We start from the raw sequence: 25,547 nt of genomic DNA, 5'->3' as shown, positions 1-25,547 counted from the left end.
ATTCAACAGAGATTCAATAGAAACAAAAGACGTCATTGACTTGGGAATGTTTCTTTACTGGATTTCGAAGGATAACTGGATCTAAATAACAGTTTTACAAGACATTTTACAATGGCATCAAACTCAGTGCATAAATATGATTGCTTAAGCCTATAGCTACACTAAATGAAGGATACTACATCATAATCATTGTCACATGGCCTTAAATCTGCAATATCAACGTTTGCAGTACTTATATCAGCGAAATAATGTAACTTGACATTGGCAAAACGTACAACCTTAAAATAAACTAAAACACCATACACTAAACCAATGAAATATGATATTGTAATGATTTAGATTAGAAGTCACATACTCACAATAACAAAATAGAAATTGGTAGTTTTAAGGTAGTTTTACCTTGGCAGTTCTTTCCATCTAGTGTGAGCTCAAAGCCAGCATTGCACACACAGTTGAAACTGCCCACGGTGTTGACGCAGCGGCCATTATTGCATATGCGTCCATTGGCCACACACTCATCCAGATCTGTGAAGAACAGTCAGAGCACTGCATGAGTCTGTGTGTTTGTCAGTCTCAATGTATGTGTTTGTGTGTGTGTGTGTGCAGGCCTGTCTCAATGTGTGTGTTTTTTGTGTGTGTGCAGGCCTGCCTCAATGTGTGTGTTAGTGTGTGTGTGCAGGCCTGGGGTTGTTCAAGTGTGAGCGCTGAAGGACATCGCTGCCGTACCTTTGCACTCAGTCCTGGTTGCTGTGGTCTGGAAGCCTGGTGGGCACTTACAGAAGTAGGAGCCTGCCGTGTTCACACACTCGCCATGCACACACGGACTCCTCTCACACTCGTCATCGTCTGTGGGACAGAGCTTTTCAGTCAGGCGGGCACAGTATGGCACATACATAACAAAACATCCTCAGGAGGTCATTTAAAGAGAATGTGAACCTTTAAAAATGTGGAAAAGAGTGAAAAACCCTTGGGCAGAAATCAAAGTCAAAGGTCTGTGCCTCCACCCCCAGGCAACCTGTACCTTTCCACATACCCACTGTGCTGTCAGATTGTAACCGGGAAGGGACTTTTGTTTTGAAAATACAACTTTTATTGTGAAGCAGGAAGTGGTCCTCATGACAGGAAATACAGGAAGTCAAGTCACTTAAGCACAGGTAGTGTGAGTGTTTGTAAAGCATATGGTGACTGCTAATGGGGCACTTCACCATACTTCACCAGACTCACCGATGCACTCTCCACGGGAGTCCAGACGGAAGCCCATGTTGCATTCACAGCGGTAGCTCCCAGGGGTTGGAACACAGCGCCCGTTCAGACAGAGATTGAGATACAGCTTACACATGCTGGTGAGGTTCTGGGTCGCGACGACTGTGGGAGAGAGAAGCAGAAGCAGGCCTGTCACTCCGACCCAACCTCTTAAAACTCAGAATATCCTTTCATTGGGTGATGACTTGGTTTACAAAACATAGCCATAGCAGAGCAGATCAGTTCCATGATTACTGAGAGCTTCTATGGTTATATTACTGATTCATTGCTGTCACTCAGAAAGGACTCACCAGCGGGAATGCGTGGGTCGTATGGATCACCTCTACCAGGAACAGTTTGACCAGGTACGGGGGGGTAGGTATCAGGACGACCGGGGATAGGTGGACCAGAGATGAGTGGCGGCTGGATGATTGGACCACCAGGGAATACAGGACCTGGACCACCGGGGTATACAGGACCTGGACCACCAGGGAATTCAGAACCTGGGCCAACAACTGAGGTTTGGGTGCACAGCCGCAGGTACTCATCTGCATGGAGAGGGGCAATTATGATCAGTTATAACTGTCATACATTTGGAAAATGAGTGTTTGGTCATCCAGATTTTGGAACCGGTTTGGACCTGTTTGGAATATTGTAAATACAACATAAAACCTACAGACAAGACAGTCCCACTTTAGCACTTTAGACTACGAGGCTGAAAGTACCAAATAGCAATCGAATAAACTATCAATAAAGTATAATTTTACAATTCGTTGTAATTTAATGGGTACAAAATATACATAATTGCTTTCTGCTTCAGTAAAATACACTTTGAAACAGAAAAAGAGTATCTGAAGATAACGAGCTTGGCTCAAGGCTGCATTCAATTGATACAGACCCTGTTGCAGCACCCACCTGTCCCCCGCATAGGGCACATCTCTGGAGTGGCCGTGCTGGACCAGCAGCGCCCGCTGTCACAGCAGCATTGGTACTTGGTCATGGGCTGCTGGTTGGGGTTGACACAGCGGCCGTTCACCATGCTGGCGTAGCAGAAGCCTCCGCGGGCATCTGTGGAAGAGACCAGGTTTCATCCCGACTCATTAGGTGGCCAAATGGGATGGTGTATTATCACATTAGGACAGCTGCTGTCTGTGGACGCGCATTAAGTCCTCGGAACATGTCAAACAAGCGGGGCTGAGGCATTGGGCAGGACTGGAGGCAGGCCCCTCATGCTGCTCCACAGTCATGGGAAATCGATAGAGATGCTTGGCAGGGCTGCACATTTGGAAGGGATCGCTTCATAGCGGACATTCCTTCCGGACAAACATCCTCCAGGGGGAGAGGATTTTTGTCTGTGTGTGTGTGTGTGTGTGTCTTTGTGTGTGTGTGAGGGAGGGGGGTGTGTGTGTGTGTGTGTGTGTGTGTGTGTGGCTGTGTTTGAGAGCTGAAATTCTCTGACCCAGTTTCCCCCTCTGTAGCGCTTTCCGAGAACTCAGGCAGAACCCAATTGGGCTTGATAAGAGACGGCTTTTCTCACACCAGGTTTAGGGGGGAAAAGTACCACGTGTGTTGTGTGTTGTGTGTTGTGTGTGTCCCTGCACTTCCTTCCCCTGTGATCTCCCACACGACAGACATGGCCAACACATGTCTCAGACACACAAGGGAGGTCATAGAGGTTGAGACAGTGAAAAGAGGAAGAACAAAAAGAATGTGGTCCCAATGCTGCTGTCAGATGATTCCAATCCCACAAATCATCCCAAAAGTGAACATCATCGTGATATCCACACGACGGATGAGAGCTTCTAGCATCTTACAGTAAACGCAACTATAAAAGGCCGGCATGATGTATTTGTCAGCATTACAGAGCACAGTGAACTATAAAGCAGACATCTGGCTGTATGTCATTGGCAATGAGTCTGAGGCATTGACAAGAAAATGAAAGCAACCTGTGGCCGGCAGCTGTCGATGCACAGCGTGGTGCAGCGCATTTTCAATTTTTCCAGCGTCACCGGATGACAAACCGATTCACGCAGGGGTGGGCGGGCGGGAGGATGATTCCCGTAAGACGGGTTTTTGACGGGTGACTTGGCCAGGGCATTTTAATGAGTTGGAAGCCCCACGGAGGTGGCATGCCCAAGGGCCTAATGAGACCCGAAAAGGGAGACGGCGGCATGCAGGTATGCACAGCGTGATGCTACGCCCCGTGTACCCCCCCCCTTCTCCTCTTCTCCTCTTCTCCCCTCATCCCTCCCCTCACCGCCCTGCAAGAAAATAGCTCATTGTTGCGGAATTATGAGCAGGCGACTACTGACCTAAATTCAGACAGCCGGGAGTTCCTCTCCTGCTTGCGCCTGCACTCTCTTTCTCCCTCTCTTTCTCTCTCTCCCTCTCTCTCTCTCTCATTCTCTCTCACTCCCACCCCCCTCCCCATCTTTTTTTCCCCTTCCTCTTCTTCTTTCCTTTGGCCGTGGTTCAAGTGTTCTTCTCAACATGGCCTCCTCTGTGCCTGGGGAGCCGGCTCTGCTTACTCCCCTGTCCTGAGCCGCAGATCTGCAGCCACAGTTCCCATCCCTGGAGCTCACATTAATCACTGCGGGCGAGGGCTGGACGGAGGAGTCCAGAGGGGCAGCTTAAGGACCCCATGTTCCTCCCTGGAGGGAAAGCTCGGACTGGAACGGGCCAGAATCCAGTGGTGGTCATTAGCCAGACTTAATGGCTGAAGGGTGGTCGAGAGTTTTGCATGCTTGGGGTAGAGGAAGGGGAGGGGAGCAAGGTGAGGGGGCCGAGGGGAAAACCAACTTGACACCTTTCGTTCTCTGTGCAGAAATCTTCATTGAAATCCATCCTAATTTGAGATAGTCTTGGCAGGTTATCTTGGCCGTCTTGGCAGTCTTTTTTTTCCAAAAACAATGCCTATCCACTCTGCAACAATTCATCACTTGCACTTCCTACATGTGTGGAGCAAAAAGGAGCCTCTGCAGGCCTGCTTATACACACCTATGCATCGAGACCCATCCACTGCTGTGTCGTAGCCCTGTGGGCATCTGCAGAAGTAGCTGCCGATGGTGTTAGAACATTCGCCGCCGCTGCATAAACCAGGGATGCTGGCACACTCGTCACGGTCTGCCGGAGAAACAAAAATATAACGTGAGGAGGCTGGCTCCAAGGAAACAACAGTGCTTCAAACTGACACCTTGTGTGAGATCTCCAAGCAATACATAAATACAGACACTAGACTAGAGTTTTCAAATGGAAAGTCTAACCTCATGAAAGCACAGAGACAGTGAAAAAAGAACATGATCACAGGATATTATATGCAGAGTCTGTTCGGCGGGCGTATCGTCCATGACTGTTCAAACTACATTTGGTTCGTGATTGCAGCAAATTACATCGATGTGAAAACTACCAATCTTTCCAACTGTGACTTACTTACGGAACCATTCTAAGAATTATGAACCATTCTAGGGCCCTGAAGGCTTAAAGCAGCTAAAGGCTATAAGTTGCTCATAACTTGGGTGTGTTAAATAATGGATGTGTCAATTCTGACTTTGGGAGTCCTAATTTTCTGATTAAGAGTTATTTACAAGGTTCCTCGTAAAGCGTTTAAAGTAGCACCTAAGTCTGGGAGAACTAAGAAGTAGTTCTCAAACAATGAATGCTATACATCACCAACCGAAACAACCCACTCAGCGCCGAAATGGAATTGAATGTAACTAGCTCCTGTCTACACAAAGGTGTCATCATACAAATGCATTTTGAAAACGAAGATACTGTGGGTAGCCTATTCTGTTATTTTTTCATGTCTTATTTATTTGTTTGTTTGTTTGTTTGTTTGTTTAACGTTCTTTGCGGCAGGCTATGAAGCGCATGCCTACTCACAAACCTGTTTCTCATCAACCAATCACCAAACAAGCTCGCGCATGAGACTTGACGTCAGCCATAGCAACAGAGTCTTTCTCTTAGCTTAGGAGTTCTGGCTATTCCTTAGTAAAAAATGGTCTCAGCAGATTTGTGAATAGGATTTAGGAGAAAACTTTTAGTTAGAAACTTTTAGTCCGAAGTAGGAGTACTCTTAGTGGTAAGATTAAATGCTTTGTGAATACGGGCCCAGATTTTTTATTTCTGGGCAAAACAGTGCAAACATACTTCAGTATGAAAATGATCACCGCAAATGCATCCTTGGCCAACACTGTACATTTAATTGAATCAAATTGGACTGTATTGTCAAGACTGGTCTGGAACTCATATCTTGCTAATAAGCCAATACTCCTGCATACTTTAATATGGGTATGGAAGAGGTTCTTTAGTTGTATCAGTTTTGGAATGGATGCCCAGGAAAGGTTTCCAAAAAAACTTGAACATTTTCTCTAGGCCAACGAGCAAAAAAAAAGAGAAAATCTCTCTCTTTAACATGAGACCAAGCCGTATACAGTGTGTATGTGCCAGCAGAGGATGGAAGCTTGAGTTTACTTATGGATTAGTGCTCCGCAGCGCATTATTGAAAGAGCTTCCACGCTGCCTCCTGCTGAGAAGGCAAACATGGGAAATATACTACAGTACGTCCTGGCTGCAACTCAGTGCTGTGTGAGGAGAGAGTAAAACAACCGCAGAGTGACCCGGAGTTCAGTAGCGGACTCGGCACACTGACCACAGAGCTCGGCACTGGTGATTTCAGCCTTCTTCTCATGGGGACAAGGAAAACCTAAAGCGCGTCGACTGTTAGAGTTAATGTTGTGTAGTTAGATGTAGTGTAGCATCTGGGAGTTGTAATGGCTACATGGAAATATAATACCAAATTTTTTTCAGGCATTTTGAATAATATATCTTTTATCTTTGCTAAAAATCCAACACAGCAATCAAGACAGAAAATACCATCGATGGATGTATTAAAGACTAAGAAATGATTTATTCTGTGCTAAACAAATGTAGGAAATCTTTTCGTTTTCTGTTGTATTTCTAACGTGTGGCACTCCTCTCCTGAATGGTGCAGCAGCTGCTGGCTTGAGCAAAGCCCTGCTGAAGCACTTCAGTTCCAGGATGCCAGCCAGCTGTGGACCAGCACGCTCGTATGGAGGACTTCACATGTGCTGCACTTAACCTGGCATTCACGCCAAACTGCCTCAACTTGGCAGCAATTAAACCAAATAATTAAAAATAGAAAGCATGCCTCAATGTAATTACATCTAATTTAAAAGATGGCCTGGAGTCTAATTGATATACAGCCATGATAATTAAGACATTAAGAGCGTGGAGGAATGAACCACAGCCCATAGGAAGTTGCTTTTACAAGGAGACAGAGTTCTCTTAAACTAGAAACACTAGATGAAATCCTTTAAATTACGATGCATGTGAGAGAGGATGTGACACATCAAGTTGAATAAAGTTGCTACTGCGAGCCGCGCTGCGCTCGCAGTGAAGACTTTTTTGACATATCTTTTAAGGATATTAGCCAACACACTGTAAATGTTTTGTTGCTGAACTAGGTGTGCCTCCCAAATGACAATAAAAAGAATCTACCGTCGCATTTCTGGCTGATTTCGTTGAACTTGTGTCCGGCAGGGCATCTGCATTCAAAGGATCCCACTGTGTTTATACAAGTTCCTCCTTGACAGAGTCCAGGGATGGCCTGGCATTCGTCCACATCTGCAGAGGAAAAACAACCCGCAATGAAAAAATGTCATGGCAACTCATTTGTTCTCACCAAAACTACTCATCTGCCAGAGGATATCACTTAAACAAATGGAGGGCGAGACACAGAGAAGAAATGAACACGACCACACTGAAACCAAACTGCATTGGTTACATCCTCAGAGACAGAGATTTTTTCACCCCAAAGCAAAACATTCCAAAGTATAGCACAGTAATGATTTAAAGTTACTCATTCCAAGTCCAACTGTTTGACGCCTGACAGTAAACACTACGCAGGCAGTGTACAGTGTCGCATGAAACGCAACTAGAACTCTAAGGCATCGGATGCATTACAGATCAAGAACCTCCAGTCCATAACGCAGCATGTTTATTGATATTCCCCAGTCATCTCTGGGGCATTCCATGACCCTTTGAAAGGGGAGTAAATGTATAGGCTGCTTATCTTCTGGTATTTCATATGCAGGCCCCAAACACAGGTGCAAGCACTTCCAAACACCCTTTGTCATTTACTTGGACTGTTTTCATCGCAATGTGTATGAAAGGCTTTATGTCTGACTAGAATTACAAGCCAGCAGGAGTCCTCCCATGTAAATTATCATCTTAAGGCCACAGTATACATGCATGTCTATGGGTGTGTAAGCATGTGTATGTGTATGGGTGTGTGTGTGTGTGTGCATTCACACGTGTAGTGTGTGTGTGTGTTGGAGGAGGTAACTGCTGTGCGTGAGAATGAGGTGCACTGATGAGCATTCGGAGGGGGCTGCTCTGTGCTCGCGCAGACGTGCAGCCTCATGAGTGCACTAAAGCCCCAGCCTGCTAGGCAGAGGCAGAGGCAGAACAACTAACACAGACCCGGCACTGCACAGGAGACAGGAATGCACCCCACCAATCGCACAGACAAACACGCAGTGTGTAGTAAATCAGAGCGCAAGAGAGCAGGGGGGAGAGTAAAGAAGGGCGAGATCGGAGGAGAAGGAGACACAAAGAGTCAGAGGGAGACAGAGGGGGGAAAGCAGGAGAGAGAAGGAGGGAGGGAGAGCCAGCATCCCACAGACAGCCAGACGATAAAGGAATTTATACAGCTGGAGGAATTAGAGAGGAGGCCAACACTCGCAGCAGAGAGGGCCTTCAGAGGGCCGCGCTGGGCACCAACGTCCTCAGCCACATCTGGAGGACAACAACACCTTAGCAGGAAGACATCTAGCCGGGGAGAGAGGGTTCAAGCCGCAGGGAAAAGGGTGCATGTATGTGTGCGTGGGAGAGGGAGAGGGAGAGGGAGAGGGAGAGGGAGAGGGAGAGGGAGACAGGAGGGGTGATAATGCGTCTCCCTGGGGAGGTCACAGAGAGGGAGCGCCAGAGTGGAAGGAGAGAGAGTGATTGAGTGAGTGAGTGATTTGTTGCCGGGCTAACAAAAGAGACAGTATAAGAGGCAGCTTAATTTCTGCCTGATGACAGGTGAGCGGGGACATGTGGCAGGCTCCTCCGGCAGATCTGACCCGTCTGTCTGGAGCAGGAGCGGGAGCGGGAGCGGGAGCGGGAGCGGGAGCGGGAGGAGGAGCAGGAACAGGAGCAGGAGCAGGAGCAGGAGCGGGAGTCCTGTCTGAGGAGTCCAGCTCAGGCTGGCAGCCCGGCCACTTTCAGGGTCAGCTCCAGCACAGCAGCCACTCTAGTTCTGCCCCACTCACTGTGGTGAAGACTGAGGTAGAGACACACAGTCACGTCTCCTCATTTAAACATGGTGATTGTGGAGCTCTGTATCGGTGGCGCCTGGGCCACTGAGACCCACAGTGTTTTCAGTCGTTTAAAGGTGTGGTCCTTGATTCTGGTGATATGTTGTTGACATTTGAGCTCAACAGCCAAATAAATGACACCTATCCTTTCCGTGCAACATGTTGATTGGCTGGAAGAGTGTCTAAAACTTAGTTTTTTTTCCCATTTACACAAATGGATGGAGAGCTAGAGGAATGAGAGTAGAATTTTCATTGAATTCAATGAAAAGTGTAGTGGGTTATAATCAAGGACTGCACCTTTAAACGTGGGGATGTTGGAACTCCATACTGGTGGCACCGGCGCCACCAAGGCTCATGTGGCGAAAGGCACCGTGGAGAATGCAGGAGGAAAAGGTGTTTCCAACTGACCGTGCCACGCAGGGGAAGTGATGCGTTTCAAAAAACTCCTTCTGTGAAAATCCTGAAGATTTTTTTCCCCCTGACTTTTGTTCCATGTGCTGACCTGCAGGTGTTTCCAACCCCTTTTTTTAAAGAACTCTTTTCAGCTAAGTGCTGCAGCAGTGGCCAGATGGGACATTCTGTGCCTACCAGCCACATGTCCTTACTCAGCTACCCTGACCGGACACTTTTAAGAGGCCCCGGAATCCATTAAGTCTGCCATAAAAATAGCTTGGCTCAGATGAAATCAGATTTCAATGGGGTATAACAGATGAGGCTTCGAAATGACAATGACCCATCAAACCTTCTAAGTTCCAACAGTAGTTAGGAGGGCTCTGATATTATTACATTTAAAGGCTTAGCCATAATGAGGATAGTCTATAAAAAGAACGCCTCGTAGAGCTGTTCCACTCTCTATAACTGCCCCGTGTCAGTGGTGGGGCGTCCGTGCTGATCTCTCTCCCTGTGTGTTGGGCCTGAGAGGCTGGCTTCATTCTAATGAAGGTGCCTCCACATGGTGGGGCCAGCCAAGCACAAACGCTCCCTTCTGACAGTCCACTTGGCCCTCGTGTCCGACAGCATTCCTGAGACAGGGGGGACCGAAACCAATTTAACTCAATTATGGCTAATCCCCCTGGAAAGGGGGACATCGGCGCGGCGGGTTACCTTGACAAGCGCCCGTCCGGTGGTTCGGAATGAAGCCGCGGCGACAGGGGTGGGGCTGGGCCGGGCACATCTCGCAGGGGTGCCCCCAGGCGCGACCCACGGTGGCACAGCACAGGGTCTTGGTGCAGACGATGCCACTAAGCTGGCCCTGGCACATCTGGTTGGTGACGGAGGCAAAGCAGGGCCCAGTTCTGTAATCTGTGGAGTGAATGGAGTTGGCACACACACACACACGTGAGGAGACACACACACACACACACACACGCACACAGATATGTGTAGAGACGCACACACACACACACACTCACACACACACACAGACAGACACACAAAGACACACAGAGACACACACACGCACACAGATATGTGTAGAGACGCACACACACACACACACACAGACACACACACAAACACACACACACACACACACACAGGCTTTTGAGAATAGGTGTGGAAAGCAATGCTGAGCATAGAGAGAGCATTGTGTGGCTTGTGCTTTTTAAATCATGATTTGGCTGGCCTCAGAGGTGGGCTGGGGAAGTTCATGTTTTGAGCTGAAGTGAACGGTACGCACACAGTGAAAGTGAACGGTACGCACACAGTGGGACAAAGGAAAGACTCACAGGATACTCTGCAGCCAGTTTAAAAAAGGCTGTTGTTCTTTGAACAGACTGTTCAACACACAATACACACATAAACATACACCCACACACACAACACAGACATGACATGAACTTTCTCTCCTCTTGCTATCTATTCATCTCTCTCTCCCTCCGTCTGTCTCCCTCTCTGTTTCCCTCTCTCATGTGAACACAAACAAGCACACACAATTTAACTTGGAGATGAAAGACTGAGAATGCCCAGGAGTAAAAGGCCTTGCCAGTGCCTAAAGACTTCAGCATCACACACATATAACCACCTCAGCCAACGGGGATTTATCGTTGGCAGACCAAGATAAAGTGATGACTATTTCACAAGGCAGTGTTCTCGAGGTAATAGCAAAAGTATGACTGGGATGTTGACATCAGATTTCAACATGCAAGTCTGTTGAGGGAGAAAAATGAAATTGCTGATCTTTGTTGTTGCACTGATAGAAATATGCTTGTGATAATGCACCACAATCTGCCAACTGGCCTTTCCTTCTCATTGTGCATTGAGCGATACCCAATCGGAGTGGAGATGTTTCATGTTTCATGCACAATAACAATCTCAACTCGCTTGGTTTACCTGTCATAGCTCACGCTGACAGGTTTATTGTGCCGTTTAACGCGGCGTTATTCACGGGACGTGGGATATCCCACTTCTGCTCCGGCGTTACTGTGAAGTCTCTGCCCTGCCCCTGAATGCCATTGGAATGAAGTCTAAACAGGCGAGATCCGTATCGGTGGTGTGAGCGCTTCACTGCTCCAAATTGTGACTGGCAGGCGTCCAGAGACAAAAATCATTCCCACATTTTACAGCAGACAACAGTCAGCACGAGGAAAAGAGGCAGAGCACAAAACGCCCGTCCTGTTCCAATAGAACCGCCGTTTTGAAACAAATGAAACATTGTGTCCTTCGTACTTCAAGAGACAGTGCACGTGACTCACGTGCACTAGCGTCTCACTGTAACTTTTGTTTTGTTTTGCCCTTTCCTTTTTCTGGCATATCAAGTACTTGAAACATAACTAGGTCATTCCTCTCCATAACGTATCCTCTTCAGTACTTTTACAGCGTTGAAGCTCTGTGCTTGAGAAGCCTCATTCATTTTCATATCGGGAGTAATTAATTACCCAGAAGTCCCTTTCAAATTCTCTTCTGAAGTCACTAAGGGCCTGGGAAAGGTTGAGGAAAAGCTCACACTTGAGAGTAATATCTGTCTAATGCTACCACAATACTCTGCGTGCTGGAGTAATCCTTCTCACGCCCTTTGCTTACAGTAGAGAAGCCATGAAGCCAGCAGGAGACTGCATGGCTGTTTAACAGCCCAGCTCTTATGTGGAGTCTGAATACAACTTCCACTTCAACTTCAACTTCAACTTTAACTTTAACTTTAACTTTAACTTCAACTTCAACTTCAACTTCCACTTCCACTTCCACTTCCACTTCAACTTTAACTTTAACTTTAACTTTAACTTTAACTTTAACTTTAACTTTAACTTTAACTTCAACTTCAACTTCAACTTCCACTTCCACTTCAACTTCAACTTTAACTTTAACTTTAACTTTAACTTTAACTTTAACTTTAACTTTAACTTTAACTTTAACTTTAACTTCAACTTCAACTTCAACTTCAACTTCAACTTCAACGTCACTGCATAAAAGAGACCTCACTTTCATAGTGCTCTGACAGAGCTTTCATATATTTCATCTATGTTCCAAAGTGTAAAGCCACAGCAAATAGCATAAGTGATGGCAGCAGCAATAAAGAAAGACCAGCAAGATCTGGCATAGGTCTCTCCTGGGGCTCACACGAGACAGATAGGGAGTTCCTGTGCGGAGGGAGACGCTAGTGTCATTCCAGTGTTCATCCAAGCTCTTTGTCCAAGCACATCTGTGGGATACTCCCAGTGTCTGCAGACATCTGGGAACAATCCGGACGGCAAACAGCTCTGCAGTCTCCCCTCTGCTGGAATACAGCAGCCCCCGTGCACAAGCAAGTAGACACTGGGCAGCAAACGGTGAAATTATAACTTTTACGATGTCTGAGGGAATGTCTTTATGATATTAGCGTAGTCCGGAGACACTGTTTACACATACACCCACACACAATGTAAAAATACATGAACTTTCTGTTCTGCCCTGAGTTAACAGTGAGTGGGCTTGAATGAAGAGGCCTTGAACTGGCCATATGGGTCTTAACGTTGGCTCCGTCTGAGTTCCTCCGTGTTTACACAAAAACAATAGATTTGGTGTGAAAGTGAGAGCAACACAATGAATTAGGTCACCTCTTTTCCTGGAGGGGTCCCAGAAAACGTGTTTATACCAAAATGCCGTCTAACGTCTCACTTTTTTTTTTCCAGCTCCAGAGTTCCAAAGTTAAGCCCAACCTTCCCCTCTTTCCTTCAGCTCTTGGATTACCTTCACTGCACAACCATGCCAAGCCTTCCCCTGGCTACAGACTGGGTGACCTAATCCACCAACATGTTCCTCAACTGTCTTGTGGATTTGGATATTTGGGTGGAACTCTTTTCAAGACAGCTGTCAGTATTCATTCGTTGCTTTTAGAGACCATATAACGCAATGACTGTACTGTGAAAGGCAGCTCAACACAATAGTGTTCCTGTAGCATTTGTAACATTTTGTATGCATATTATCACATACATTTAGCATCTAGCCAAGTCTAGATTTACAACTCGGTCACAGCTTTATGTTTAGGTTTTGTCTACTTATTTCCTCACTTGAATGAACATACACAGCATCCTTTAAATATGTGCTCAAGAATGGTTGCCATTGTGCATACTGAACTGTCAGAGTGGTTACCCGGACATGCTGTCTAAAATCTGATATATGAGAATAATTGCATCTCACTACATTGTGTAGTGGATAACTATAATTGAACTGCTATTCACCATAAGTCATAGAAACGTGGGAAAAAAACACTGGCAACAAGAAAACAAGAGAGCAACAAAAGAAAAAGTATCTTGTCTAATTCAGGCGGTTGCCAAGTGACCAAAAACAACGTGTTTATTTTGTGGTTGCCTCGTAATATTGCAGCCCACGTCATATTTTCAGCCTGTGCAACCAGATTCAATTAATTAGCATTTAATAAAGTCAGTCTACAACCTTGGACTCATACCCTTGGAACGGGGCAGGACAGTACATTCCTTTGGAACATCCAAACAATGCCATTATCAGCTCTATTATATTTACATGACATGATAGCAGTCACTTCACTGTCAACAATGTAAAGTTCAGATTTAACCTGATCCAATCTTGGATAAGAATTCCATCATGAACCTAAAATATCTCCAATTACACTTGATACTGATGAAGTTCTTGACTTAAATGCCAGTGCCAAAACTGAACCTTTTTCAGAACTTGCTACATGTGTCCTAAATTACGGACAAAGCCCACTTTTCCATCTAGACTACAGTAAGCTGCCTTGGGAATTACAGAAAGGATCATTTAAAAGAATAATCCCTATCCAAACCACTGGTATTGACACAAACTAATTTCACTGACAGTTAAGGCTGACAGTTGAGGCTGAACTTCAGCTCTAACGCTATGACTGTCATCAGCTACAGTTGTTTTCCTTGCCTGGCTTGACTTGTGGCTATTATTGAGGACACTAATTTTCTTCCGATAGAAAAAAGACATTTTTTTTTTACATATTTGTTGAAACACTGGAGAAAGATCCAAGTATGAAATCACATGGACATCCTTTATGGACATGGCATAGCACCTTAGATTATAACAAAAGGCAATTGTGATTTCACCGTTCCTGTATTTTAACAGTGAAACAAAATAGGTTTCTGCTGTTGGAAACATTATGTTGCTTTTCTTTATTTAGGCTTTTGTGCCTGTGTTTTCCAAAAATGAGGAAAGAAAAATGCTTGGCAACAAACCGAGGCAAAGAATAGTCCTCTCTTTCACACAACCACTTCCAGCAGCAAACTTCCAACACATCTGCATTGAATAGAGCCAGGAAAGCAGATGAGACCAAAAGGACAATATATTCCAAAATGTAGCCTCAAAAGCACCAAAAAAGAAAAAGTGTGTGTGTGTGTGGGGCGGGGGGGCAAAATCAAGCTACATAAATGACTATGCCACACACACACACAAACACAAAATAAAAAGCTAATCTGCGGTTGCAATATCAGAGGGGTGGCCAACCAAACATTTCCTTGACAGAAACCAAAGGCTTTGTACCACCATCTGCATGCAGGCTATTGGCTCTGATGAGACTCCAATGCCATTGGCTCGAAGAAGAAACAGCCCTGTTCAGCCGCAGCCACACAAGGCTCTGAGACAGACTTTTACAAGAACCTCCTTCAGACAGAAATGCAAATAGGATCTTTTTCTCTCATCTACATTGAGTGATATGGAATCAAAGGCACAGCCCACAATCAGGCATGAGGAGTAATATTTCTGATATTGTCTTTGGCTCTGAGCTTCTAGGCGTTACCAGTAAACTGCCCAGAACCCAGTTTTCCCATTTACACAACTCATGCTTTATTCCAGGGCTGTTTATAAATCTGAAACACATTTTCATCCCACCCTTCTCAACAGGTAGAAACAGAATGTGTGCCAACCCATTTCATGTATACAATAAACTAAACTAGCCTGCTCAACAGAGGTGCATATTCCAGACAACATAGTCCATCTACATCATGGCTGAAAAAGACAAGACTTTATCCTCCCTGAATTCTTAACATGTATGTCAAAAACTGCAGAGACTAGTTAAATGAAAACAAATCTGAGTGTCTCTACAGAATCACCTTGTTAATCATGTCATTCACAGAATTTAGGAGGTCCAATTAAACAACCCCCACTGACAATGCAAGCCATACCTCTGTTGCATAGCATGGATAAAAGCTGGATTAAAAGTTTTCTTTTATCCAAAACAGCTGTCATGGGACACAGAGAAACAGCAAATCCTTGTCTTTTACCTCTTTCACACTGGGCTCCTGTGAAACCGTAGGTGCAAACACAGCGGTTTGGAGCCACACACCGGCCCCCATTTTGACATCCATTCTCACAAACGGCTGTAGAAAAAAAGACAAAAACACAAAGTGTACTTTTAAGTAGTGGCCAACTACATTCTCTGCTCCGAGTCAGAACACGGTAGAGATGCATCCATAGCATAAACAATTGGAGCCATATCAAGTCCATTGCATTGTTATCATAAAATGGTCCTTACGTTGACCGCAGTGAGCTCCATTGTAGCCTTTCTGGCATTGGCAGTTATCCTCTGCACAGGTCCCTCCATTCATGCAGCGGATGTTGCAGTGTTGAACTACATTAACCACAAACGGCAGCGAGAGGGAAGTAAGCGTTATGCATAGGTGGCCCACTGACCACTAGATTATCATTTGACACCCATCTACTTCGATTCTATTAGGCTGTGAAGATGTAAATGTAACTCAGGAGAATGTCCTGTCAGTGTCACTATTGTGAAATACTGTTTTTTTACTTTTTAGCTTATAAATGCATTATAAATGTTTCATAAGACAATGACAAGACACCAGAGGGTCTGAAAAAAAATCACACATACTTCAGCAATTTAATTGGGGGAAAAACCAAATGAGCAGAGTGTGTAAACGTGCTGTGTTGCCTACACAAAGACATGGGGTTGTTGCCCATGGATCATGTCCAAAGAACACACCCAGTGCAGACAGAGGATTTGAGAGCATTATGACTAGCCTACATTCAAAATGTGTGACTGAGCCCTGGTAGATATTTAACATGTTGCAACTCACTAAATGATGCGACATACACAAAGTACGCTGCCTTAAGTGAATTTTAATAAAGTACCTCTGGGCAACCCAGTTGCAATGTGGACACAAACACGGGGGAATTAGGCAGGGGACAGGATATAACATCATGCACGGGGCAGGGCAGAAAACAAAAACTGATTTCAATTCGAATGATCTCTGCCAAAGTGCAAAAACCATCCCAAATGAACAGGAGGAAACATTAACGTGATCCTTATCCCAACATTTCAAGAGACCCCATTGTTTTCTTTCCCATTTATGTGTAATGGGCTTACTGTTGGTTGCCAGAGGGTTATGGTTACACGTCAATGTAATGGCAGTGGTTACATTAATAGCACTAATACAAGTGTAGCAATTGTGATAAGACATTGTGGCAATAACAGTGATAACAAACAGTGTGCACACACTCTAAAATGGAGAGGGGGTGAGTATTTAGTTTCTGCCGTGAGGCACAGGCAAACTATCCAACAGTAACTGGTGTGTGTGTGGATTGTACAGGATCCCCTACTAACATCTCACATGACTGATGGGAAATTTCCAGCACATTACCTGATTTGGAGCCACAGGATGGGGAGATCTGGCCCGTTGGACAGGTGCACATGTTGGGCCTGGAGCAGAACCCATCTCCACAGGAGCTTCTGCAAATGGCTGCGGAGGGCAGCGAGATCAAAGAGCCTCAGAATGGGACAAATCAGGCCAGACTAAACAAAGAGAGATACTTGTTTATCACACGTCGGCCTGAAAGGCACAGTGCCGGGCTGGGCTGGGCTGGGCTGGGGCACTGAATGAAAGGAAGGGAAATCGCACAGCAGTGCGCCGCCCCCTGGGAACGGAGCTGGCAAGGTAATCCAGATCAATCAGGGAGAATGTCAAGCTTGACCCCACTTCCTTGGTTTCAACTGTGAAACAATATCATGACCCTGTCCAGAAAAGGGCAGACAGCCAGACTGCAATCACAGAAAACAGGCTGATCGACAACAGCCTTCCTGAGTCCTCACTCACGTGTGGGAAAAAGCAGCTTTCTATTTGGTCAAAGGAGGAAAAACAACATTGTGGAGAGTGGATCTGTACCAAGCTTGGGCTGCCCACACTTAAAGGCAGGCCTACTACCACATAGCTTTTTGGCCCATAACTCTGCCTATGACCTTGCTAAAGAAACACACACACACACACACACACACACACACACACAAAAATGCATACACACATATCTAGTTCCCATTCCTGTGTCCAAAAAGTCTGAAAGTAGCAAGTCCTATATTTTATTATGACTACAGCGCTATAATGTACTATACTGCACTCGTGCATAGGCTGCATACATATATGTATGTTTACATATATGGATAGTGCATACGTTTATCATGCATATGATCTCCCTGCTACAGGCCCACGGATTGCTTTATTTAGATGCCAGAAGGCAGTCCCTCTCCATAACTGAAATTTTCTTTCAAACAGTACATTTTACTAGACATTTGTTTTAGAATAGGGAAAATATGTACAAAGACTGTCATACTTACGAACAATGCACTGGTTTCCTCCACTAAGGGTCTTCCACCCAGGGCAACAGTAAGAGTTGAAACGTGATCCACACACATTTGGCCTGAAGTTGAGCATAAACAATTCAAGAGACTTCACATGAAGTCTTCTGCACTGAATTTAGTGTGCATGTTGTCTGTCCTAAGCAAAGCATATGGAGACTATTGACTTTCTTTTACATTCTGGGCGACATGTTCCTTTAATGACTTACTACAACAGTCATCCAGAGTGACATTTCAACTCAAGCTGCAATGAAAGCACTTGAGGAAATAGCACAACCTGTTGGCCATGTTCTAATCTAACAAAAACCTGAGTGCATTACAAATCATGTATCTGACACACTTCACCTGAATACTCAAATGCATACCATATCTACATGTGTTACTTAAAGTGACACTAGCTTATAATCAATGCCAAAACAACCACAGCTAATGCACTGTGTGGTAAACAAAATAGCCAGAGCAAAACATGATTTTACACATCTTTCAACCTGTTATTACATGCAGACAGGCACATACACTAGATGTGCACGTATCTCTTCCAGGACGTGGTGCAAAGAAAGAAAACGAATTGAACGGCATCTGCATTACAATGGTCTGCCAGTGTTCTGCGGAGCATTCCTAGAGGAACGGATGTCCAATGGACTCCTTTGTTTAAAGTATAACTTATTTTTGCAGCAAAGCAGGAATGCTGCTGCTTGCCAGTATTTAATTACCAAACTCTCCTCCAGCCTTCCCATCAGCCGAGCTCATTTCTTGGCAAACTAGAAACAGAAAAGCCTGAGACCGAATGCTCTGCTGATGACCGTTGAAGGGATTATTTAAAGTAAAATGCTCAGTTCTGAAGGTAGTTCATAACTACTGTAAAAATAAATGAGACGATAATTTAATATTTAATTTGGCAAAAGAGCCCTGACTGTACTCAATACACTGTTTGGTATACAAAAGCTGATGGTTATGATATACAACATTCGTTGTTGATAATTCAGGATGCCTACTGTCTTGCCATGGTTAATTATGAGACTGATGAGGCAGGTGGAGGTGTTGGGGGAGGGGGGGACTTGCTTAGATCTTAGAGCAAGAAAAAGTAGCCTACCCCTTGAGAACATCTTGACCTCCGCCTCTCCGCTTCGACCTGTTGGCTCTTGGCTCACCGGATTTACCAGCCTTGCTTTCTAAAGTGCCAACCTCTTCGGCATCGATTGTAACCGACAAGACCGCTGCAAGTCCCAGGGTAAACTTCAGCAGCCACCCCTGCCACATACTGCCTTTATGTTCCTTCAAAATTCAAAATGCGCTTCTTCTCTTTTAAAACGTAATATCACCGAGTAGAATCCCTCTTCTTAATGCAGTATGCAGCCTGTTCCTATGATCAAATGGATCGACCAATTCTGGAAAAAAAGAAAACCATAATAGTTTACAGAAAACGCATTTGGGTCATATTCCAATGATGAAACCAACCTAACGTTAGATTAACATTCGCTGCAAGACAAGATGCGTCAGAGTTCTAAACTGTAAAAACGCTTAGCAAAAGTTTGCAAAATGCATGACCACAAGTTCTTATGAAGAATAACAAAGAACAAATGCAATACAGTAGAGCAAAATCCTGCTGTATCGTACCTTTTCTCCGAATGGAGAGTGCTCCTTCGCGACCAAACCAACAAGATGTGCGATTGTTTTTAAAACACAGCGCTGAATAAACGTTTTCAAGGGACACTTTTAAGTCCCAAAACAGAAGACGTAGTCGTTCAAGTGCTATGTGAATCACACCATTATGCTGATTTCCGTGGAATATGAGGCATCTGTGTGATATAGGCTTGAATGAGATGATAATCAAAGATGTTTGGGCATTTAGCAAGATGATGAGAAGTAATCCCCTCGCAGACTCCTTCTCATCGTCTCTGTTGAACTTGCTCCCCTGCTCTCATCCACAGCTCCACTTTCCGACGAAACTTTCTCTCCTGGTCTCGCGATACACTAATTCCTGCTCAAATTAAGTGCGGTGGGTTAACTTTAAAAAAAGACGACAGGGAGAGAGAGAGAAAGAGAAGGACAGAGTGGGAGAGTCAGCTCAGCGTTTACTTTCCTCTACAAATTGTTGTGATTATGCTGTTGAATTTCGCTGATGATTTGGCTGATATTTAGAGACAGATTTGAAGACAATTGCTTTAAATGAGGCATAATTAGAGTGATATCAAATTGCAATATACACATGTATTGTGAATCGCTTCGTTCCATGGCTAGTTGTATGTACACCACTTTGGGGTCAGTTTTGTTAATTCATATCACTCATACACAAGTTAACAGCACATGTTGCTTGACCTGTATTGCTTTAAGAGGATACTATGTGCTATGTCCTGTCTTGTGACTTTCTGCTCATATTTTGGACACAGCATCATCTCTTGTCCCCATCCCAAGGCACGTTTTTGCTTGTCTGCTTTGTGTCTGGCAGTCTATCACAGGCCCTTGAGTCATGTAATGAATCCGCTGAGTGGCCATTTGAACAATGCACAATTGACTCCCCTCAGCCTCTCTTGAAACCTGACATTGGACTTGGACTGTTCCATGTGAGAGAATTTATTGCCTTCCTCCCTCCAACTGCTCCCCAATAATGAGGCCAGTGGTACTCCCTCAGAAATAGTGAGTTTCACATGTAGCATCTCAGAGAAATAATCGTCAACACCGTCTTTAAGCACTGCAGTGGGAAGGCATTTGGGGAGATGATTTCAACATAGACAATACTCCAAAGTGACCTGTACAGCACACTACATTCATGTTCGTTATACCTGCAATGTATTTGATTTGTATTTCTCCAGATGTGTACTTTTAATAATACATCTCATGATGGAATTTCTATAAGGGTATATACTATATCTTACATATTTTGTAGATAATCCATCAACAAAAATACAAAGCAATATATTTCATAGCAGGAGCTCAGGTCAGGTCAGCAACATAATTCAGTTCAATTTAACTGAAAACATTTAAATTCATTCTATTTGTGTTCCATGGATGACAACCAAATTATTTTGAATGTTAAAAATGGGTATATTTTGTTCACAATGAGTAACGATTCTAAAAGCCATGTACTTCTGTAAATTATTTTCTGAATGAATGATTTTATATATTTTCTGCTGATGCCATCAATATACGGACACTACATAAAAGGAGGAAGAAAAACACAATTTACGTGAAATATTGACAGTGTCACAACATCCCAGACATGACGACTGGGTCGAAATGCAGACCACTTGGCCTAGTATTCTCTTTTAACACATAAGAGTGCATGTCTGTCTTTGCATGAAGTATTTCTGAAGGCCTAATGAGGGGCTGTTTGAGAGAAAATATTAGGGAATTTCAGAGAGAGGGTGGGAGAAAACGAAGCAGAACTCTCTAACATGGAAATGATTTGTTTTGTGAGCCACACCCGGCCCTTGTTGGAATAAGGTCTGAAACAAGTGAGTCGACTTCTTCCATGCAGCCAGACCTTGGTGTGGAGATCTGGTGGGAGGCCAAATGCCTCTCTTTCTCTCTCTCTCACTCTCTCTCTCTCTCTCTCTCTTTCTCTCCCTCTCTCTCTCTCCCACTTCTTCTCCAGATGAGGAGAACAGCTGGTGATCGCACTGGGTCTTAGGTTTCCTCTCCCCCTCCAGAGCAAACAGTGGTGGGGTACCCGTCACTGGTGCCGAGCTAAGCCTGAAATCACTCTCCACAGCTTCACGGCCCTCTCATTAATAACACAAAGAGTAGCCTCATCGCCCGCGCTAGGGAGGAGCACCTCCAGCTAGCCCTCTCCAGTCAGAGGCGAGGCGAGATGTGGTTTCGTACTGTAATGAGTACAGTGGATGGGGCCATTGATTCATTGTGTTTACTCTCATCTTACTGGGATCTTCTCTGCACTTAGTCATAATCAGCTGAGATGTTGCGATAGCCCCTAAATTAAAAGCGTGGGGCTAAGGTCGGCCTGCGGTTGTTTATGGATACCGCAGATTCATTGGTTTTCGCTCCGGAACATTTGACCCGCACCGCTGCTGGACAGGGTGCTCAAACCGCCATAGCATTCCAGCCCTGTGCTCTCTGGCCATTGAGTGCCTGTGTGCGCGCCGAATGGCGGTAATGACAAGGCTATGTCAAACTGACATGTCCTCCACGAACTCATGAAGATACGAGGGGCTCAGAGGCCAGGGTGTCGGAGCCGCGGTTAAACGGATCGCTCTAAAGCTCGGCCCGCTTTCTGCCAAGTGCTCTGGCTTTCGTTTGTTCATCTGCTGTTTTTATTTGTTTTAACTCATGCTCTCCCTCCACAGGAAATTGTATGCGAAAGGCCATTCACACTAAACCAGACTCTCATCTCCCTCCCCAAATTCAAAACGGACTTGTATCCTTTTGCTGTGGGAGGAGACCTTTCCTCTAAAGCCATGCCGAGAACAGAAACGATTACACTAGATATCTTAACTTCAGCTATGACCAAACAAGAGCACTTACTACTATTTTTTGAATGTTATTCTCCACGGCATTTCAGGCTGTTTATCCTCAGCCTGAAATTGCCTTATGGGCCATACTGCATGTGAGCTCAAATACTATGAAGAAAACAGATGTGGGAGGGCGAAAACTGTGACCTACTTACAATCTGATTTTTTTTGCCTTCTTTGTTGCCGTCTTAGCATTTTCACTTTTTCACCGGACACAATATGGCAGCACCATCTTTGGCCTTTCACAATGTTCTGCTAATAGCTGAGATTCTGATCATCAGTCCCTTTGCTTCAAACATTTATTTTCCTCAAATTTTCTCACACTATTATTGTCTTTGGCCCCATACTGCACGTCTTATTTCATTTCCTCCTGTCTTTAGCACCAGGACTTTTGCCAGTCTTCCTGCCAGATGCCTGAGGAAAATGAGACGGAGCAAAGATGAAAATGTATTGCTCAAACACAAAGCTGTTTCCTAATGTTTCATAATTCACAATTAAGATGCTTTTAAGAGTTTTGACATCGGAACATGTTAAATGTTCATTCATGATTCATGAAGCCATACTAAATCAACACATTTTCAAGACATGGACAAACGTTGAGTGTTATCAAATGTAAACATTTTCATGATGCGTGTAGACTATTTGAAGGGTGAATATACTGTATCTAAGGGTGCGTCCACACTAGCCCGGGTAAATACAAAAACGCGTATTCGCAATGAAAACGATCTCCGTCCACACTAGCGTTTTCATATCGTTTTCCAAATGTTTGCCGTCCACATTAACACGGGTACATGACAATCGTTAACATACATGGAATGGGTATACCCTCAATTGTATAACATGGGAATGTGGATGTACAGCATTGTGGATGTTGGGCAAGTGACAGCCAATGATACGGGTCAATATGGACATGTGACCCATCCAGATATAACCGTGTGCGCATTAATACATTCTCTTTAGTTTCTGTTATGGATGAAGTTCCCACAACTGTGTCTTCGAGCAGTTTATACCTCCAGGTTTACTTTTTTCATTGTGTAGGTTATACCAGTAACTGTATGCACGAGTCTCTGTGCAATTAAAATCTGACAACAAGTCATGGGCTCACAGTTGGCCGAAATGTTTGATATACCCAGAGATAGGCAATATAAAAAGTAAGGTCCACTTGTGCGTGAGCTAGCATAGGAAAGGATGGCTAGCAGGAGCAACAGAAAAACTGGGCAGATCAAGCAGCAGCCGTTGGTCTCGGCTACTTGTGGCAAATGATTTTGAAAGGACTGCCCGAATGTTTTAAGCCATTTACCATTCACGTTACTCAGAGTGATGAGACTGTCTTTTGCTGCATTTAAATTAAAACTCCGGAGCTACGAGGACACCGAGAAAATGCGTTCTACAGCCACCAATGACAACGTGATGAATGCAGAAATCGTGTGCTTCAATTGTGGACTGTCCACTACTACCTTGGGAAAAGGAGGAATCGTGCCATCTTTCAGGTGCTTGTTAATCTTCGCCAGCATCGTGGACACTACCGGGCCATTTCTACATCAATGAAGCTGTATTTATAGTTATAGTCAGTATTTGTTCTTGCTAGCTAGTATTAGTATTTGTGTGTGCCATCGACAGCTCCTATGCACTGATGTATACCATAGTTTTGGAAATTACTGGTAAGTGCTGCTACTGCAGGCTCAGTGAGTGGCAGGGTGATGTAGCCTACTCAGAACCCAGGTGATTGGTGTTAGCTGTAAATACCTACCTGACCGTTTTTGAGACCGTTTCACGGGCCAAGCCAAATGAGTTAGCGGTTTTGCACAGCCTGCCTTCGTTGCTGAGGTAGTACAACGTACCTCCACTGGCTCTCTCATTCGAGTTGTCTGGCCTTCAATATGAGGGCGTAAGATTGCACTCAATCTGTAAAGGCTCCCTCTCGACAACCTGAAACTCTCCACTCCACGGGCAATATTATTCTATTTTGTAAAACATTTATCTTTTATTTTTCTTGCTTATATGTTTCGTGTGCATCAACCACACCAAGTTCATTTCCTGAAAGAATTATGAGTCTGATTCTGTACAAAAGTGTTGTCAAATAAAGAAACTGGTTATCATTTACTTATTTTATTGTCAACTCTGAGTTCGTCTTACATACGTGACCTATCCCTGTTCTTTCGCGGCCTCTTCACCTGGCTTCCGAAGTTCGCGTTTCCCTTAACTCTACTACATTGTAAATAACCCCAAAGAAGGATTATTATTTAGGTTAGTTTGTGCCTAATTTGATATGTGCCTAAATTATCATTCATTATTTAAGGAATTTATAGAGGCTTTATGCCACCTTCTTTCTTATAGATACATAGGACTTTTTTTGATAAGGATAAAGGTATCGCAAAAATGTTTATGCCACTGTGTGAGTGTGAACTTGTCTGTACGCTACGGGTCTCGTCAAAGACGGATGCATATGCATATGATTGAGTAATTGTATAGTTTAATGGACCCGTATGAGACTAGCTCTTACAGTGGTGTTTTACCCGTTTATTGAATATACTGTTAGAAAAGTAAGAAAATAAAAAGGGTCATTTCACCAGCAGTAAACGTTTCATTGCCACTACATATACGGGGATCCATTACAACATTCACTAACTATACTAAGTAAATTGTAGAGACAGAGCAGCATATTCATTTGACCTCCCATGTTTATTTTAAAGTTATAGCCTCTGGAGCGCAAAGCTACCCCCAGTGTCATGGCAACCGAACGTCATCGTATCTGAAAAGCTCCGTGGACCCCGTCCCCACTACTACTGGAACGCAGCGTTTTCAGATGTCTCCGGCCAGGGGAGCGTATTCGAAAAGCTCCGTTTTCAGTCTCCGAATACGCCGTATTAGTGTGGACGGTAAATGCAAACGCAGACATATTTATGCGTTTCTACATTTACCCGGGCTAGTGTGGACGCACCCTAAACCAGTGGCGTAACGTAGTAACGACAGGCCCAGGTGCAAGGTATTATGACGGGCCCCCCTAGTGAACGCTAAAAAAAAAAAGAAGAAAAATCGTAGCGTTCCCTACTTCTGCGTCTAAAAAATGCTAATCAAAGATGTTTGTTATCGATATAAATAGTGTTTAATTAATCAACCATACATATTTCAGAAGCGATGGGTGTGTACACAATGAACTAAGTCTAGTTTGACTCTCAGCGGGAACATTTCTTTCCGTAAAAAATGTAGTAGCCTAATAATAATAGCGACCACTATTTACCCAACTTGTAGCCTAGTAATCCTGCCCTACCATAATGTATGAAGGCTATAATTTTTCTTGAAATGTATATCTATCACAATAGCCGTAGGTTACCTGTTGCATGGTTGCTGAAACACCACTGAGGGCAGCGATGCTGATCCCAGCTGAACTGCTGCACT

At 44.4% G+C, this 25,547-nt stretch overlaps 1 protein-coding gene across 1 annotated transcript in view; it reads right to left on the bottom strand.

Annotated features, from left to right (window-relative positions):
• Positions 1–19,657, bottom strand: part of fbn1 (fibrillin 1) — a 59,565-nt gene extending 39,908 nt beyond the window's left edge. Inside the window, exons 1-14 of the mRNA XM_012814881.3 lie at positions 19,297–19,657; positions 18,773–19,067; positions 17,659–17,741; positions 16,691–16,789; positions 15,568–15,663; positions 15,317–15,412; positions 9,726–9,923; positions 6,760–6,885; positions 4,240–4,365; positions 2,158–2,310; positions 1,554–1,790; positions 1,225–1,365; positions 727–846; positions 400–525 (exon numbers count right to left, since the gene is read on the bottom strand). Coding sequence (XP_012670335.2) covers positions 400–525; positions 727–846; positions 1,225–1,365; positions 1,554–1,790; positions 2,158–2,310; positions 4,240–4,365; positions 6,760–6,885; positions 9,726–9,923; positions 15,317–15,412; positions 15,568–15,663; positions 16,691–16,789; positions 17,659–17,741; positions 18,773–18,939 — 1,768 coding nt within the window. The 5' untranslated portion in view covers positions 18,940–19,067; positions 19,297–19,657. The remainder of the gene's footprint in view (positions 1–399; positions 526–726; positions 847–1,224; positions 1,366–1,553; positions 1,791–2,157; positions 2,311–4,239; positions 4,366–6,759; positions 6,886–9,725; positions 9,924–15,316; positions 15,413–15,567; positions 15,664–16,690; positions 16,790–17,658; positions 17,742–18,772; positions 19,068–19,296) is intronic.
• Between the last annotated feature and the right edge of the window lie 5,890 nt (positions 19,658–25,547).

The sequence above is a fragment of the Clupea harengus genome, chromosome 6 (genome assembly GCF_900700415.2).
Source record: "Clupea harengus chromosome 6, Ch_v2.0.2, whole genome shotgun sequence".
NCBI classification, from domain to species: domain Eukaryota; kingdom Metazoa; phylum Chordata; class Actinopteri; order Clupeiformes; family Clupeidae; genus Clupea; species Clupea harengus.
Note: the sequence above shows the minus strand (reverse complement) of the source record. Positions and strands in the feature narration are given on the sequence as shown.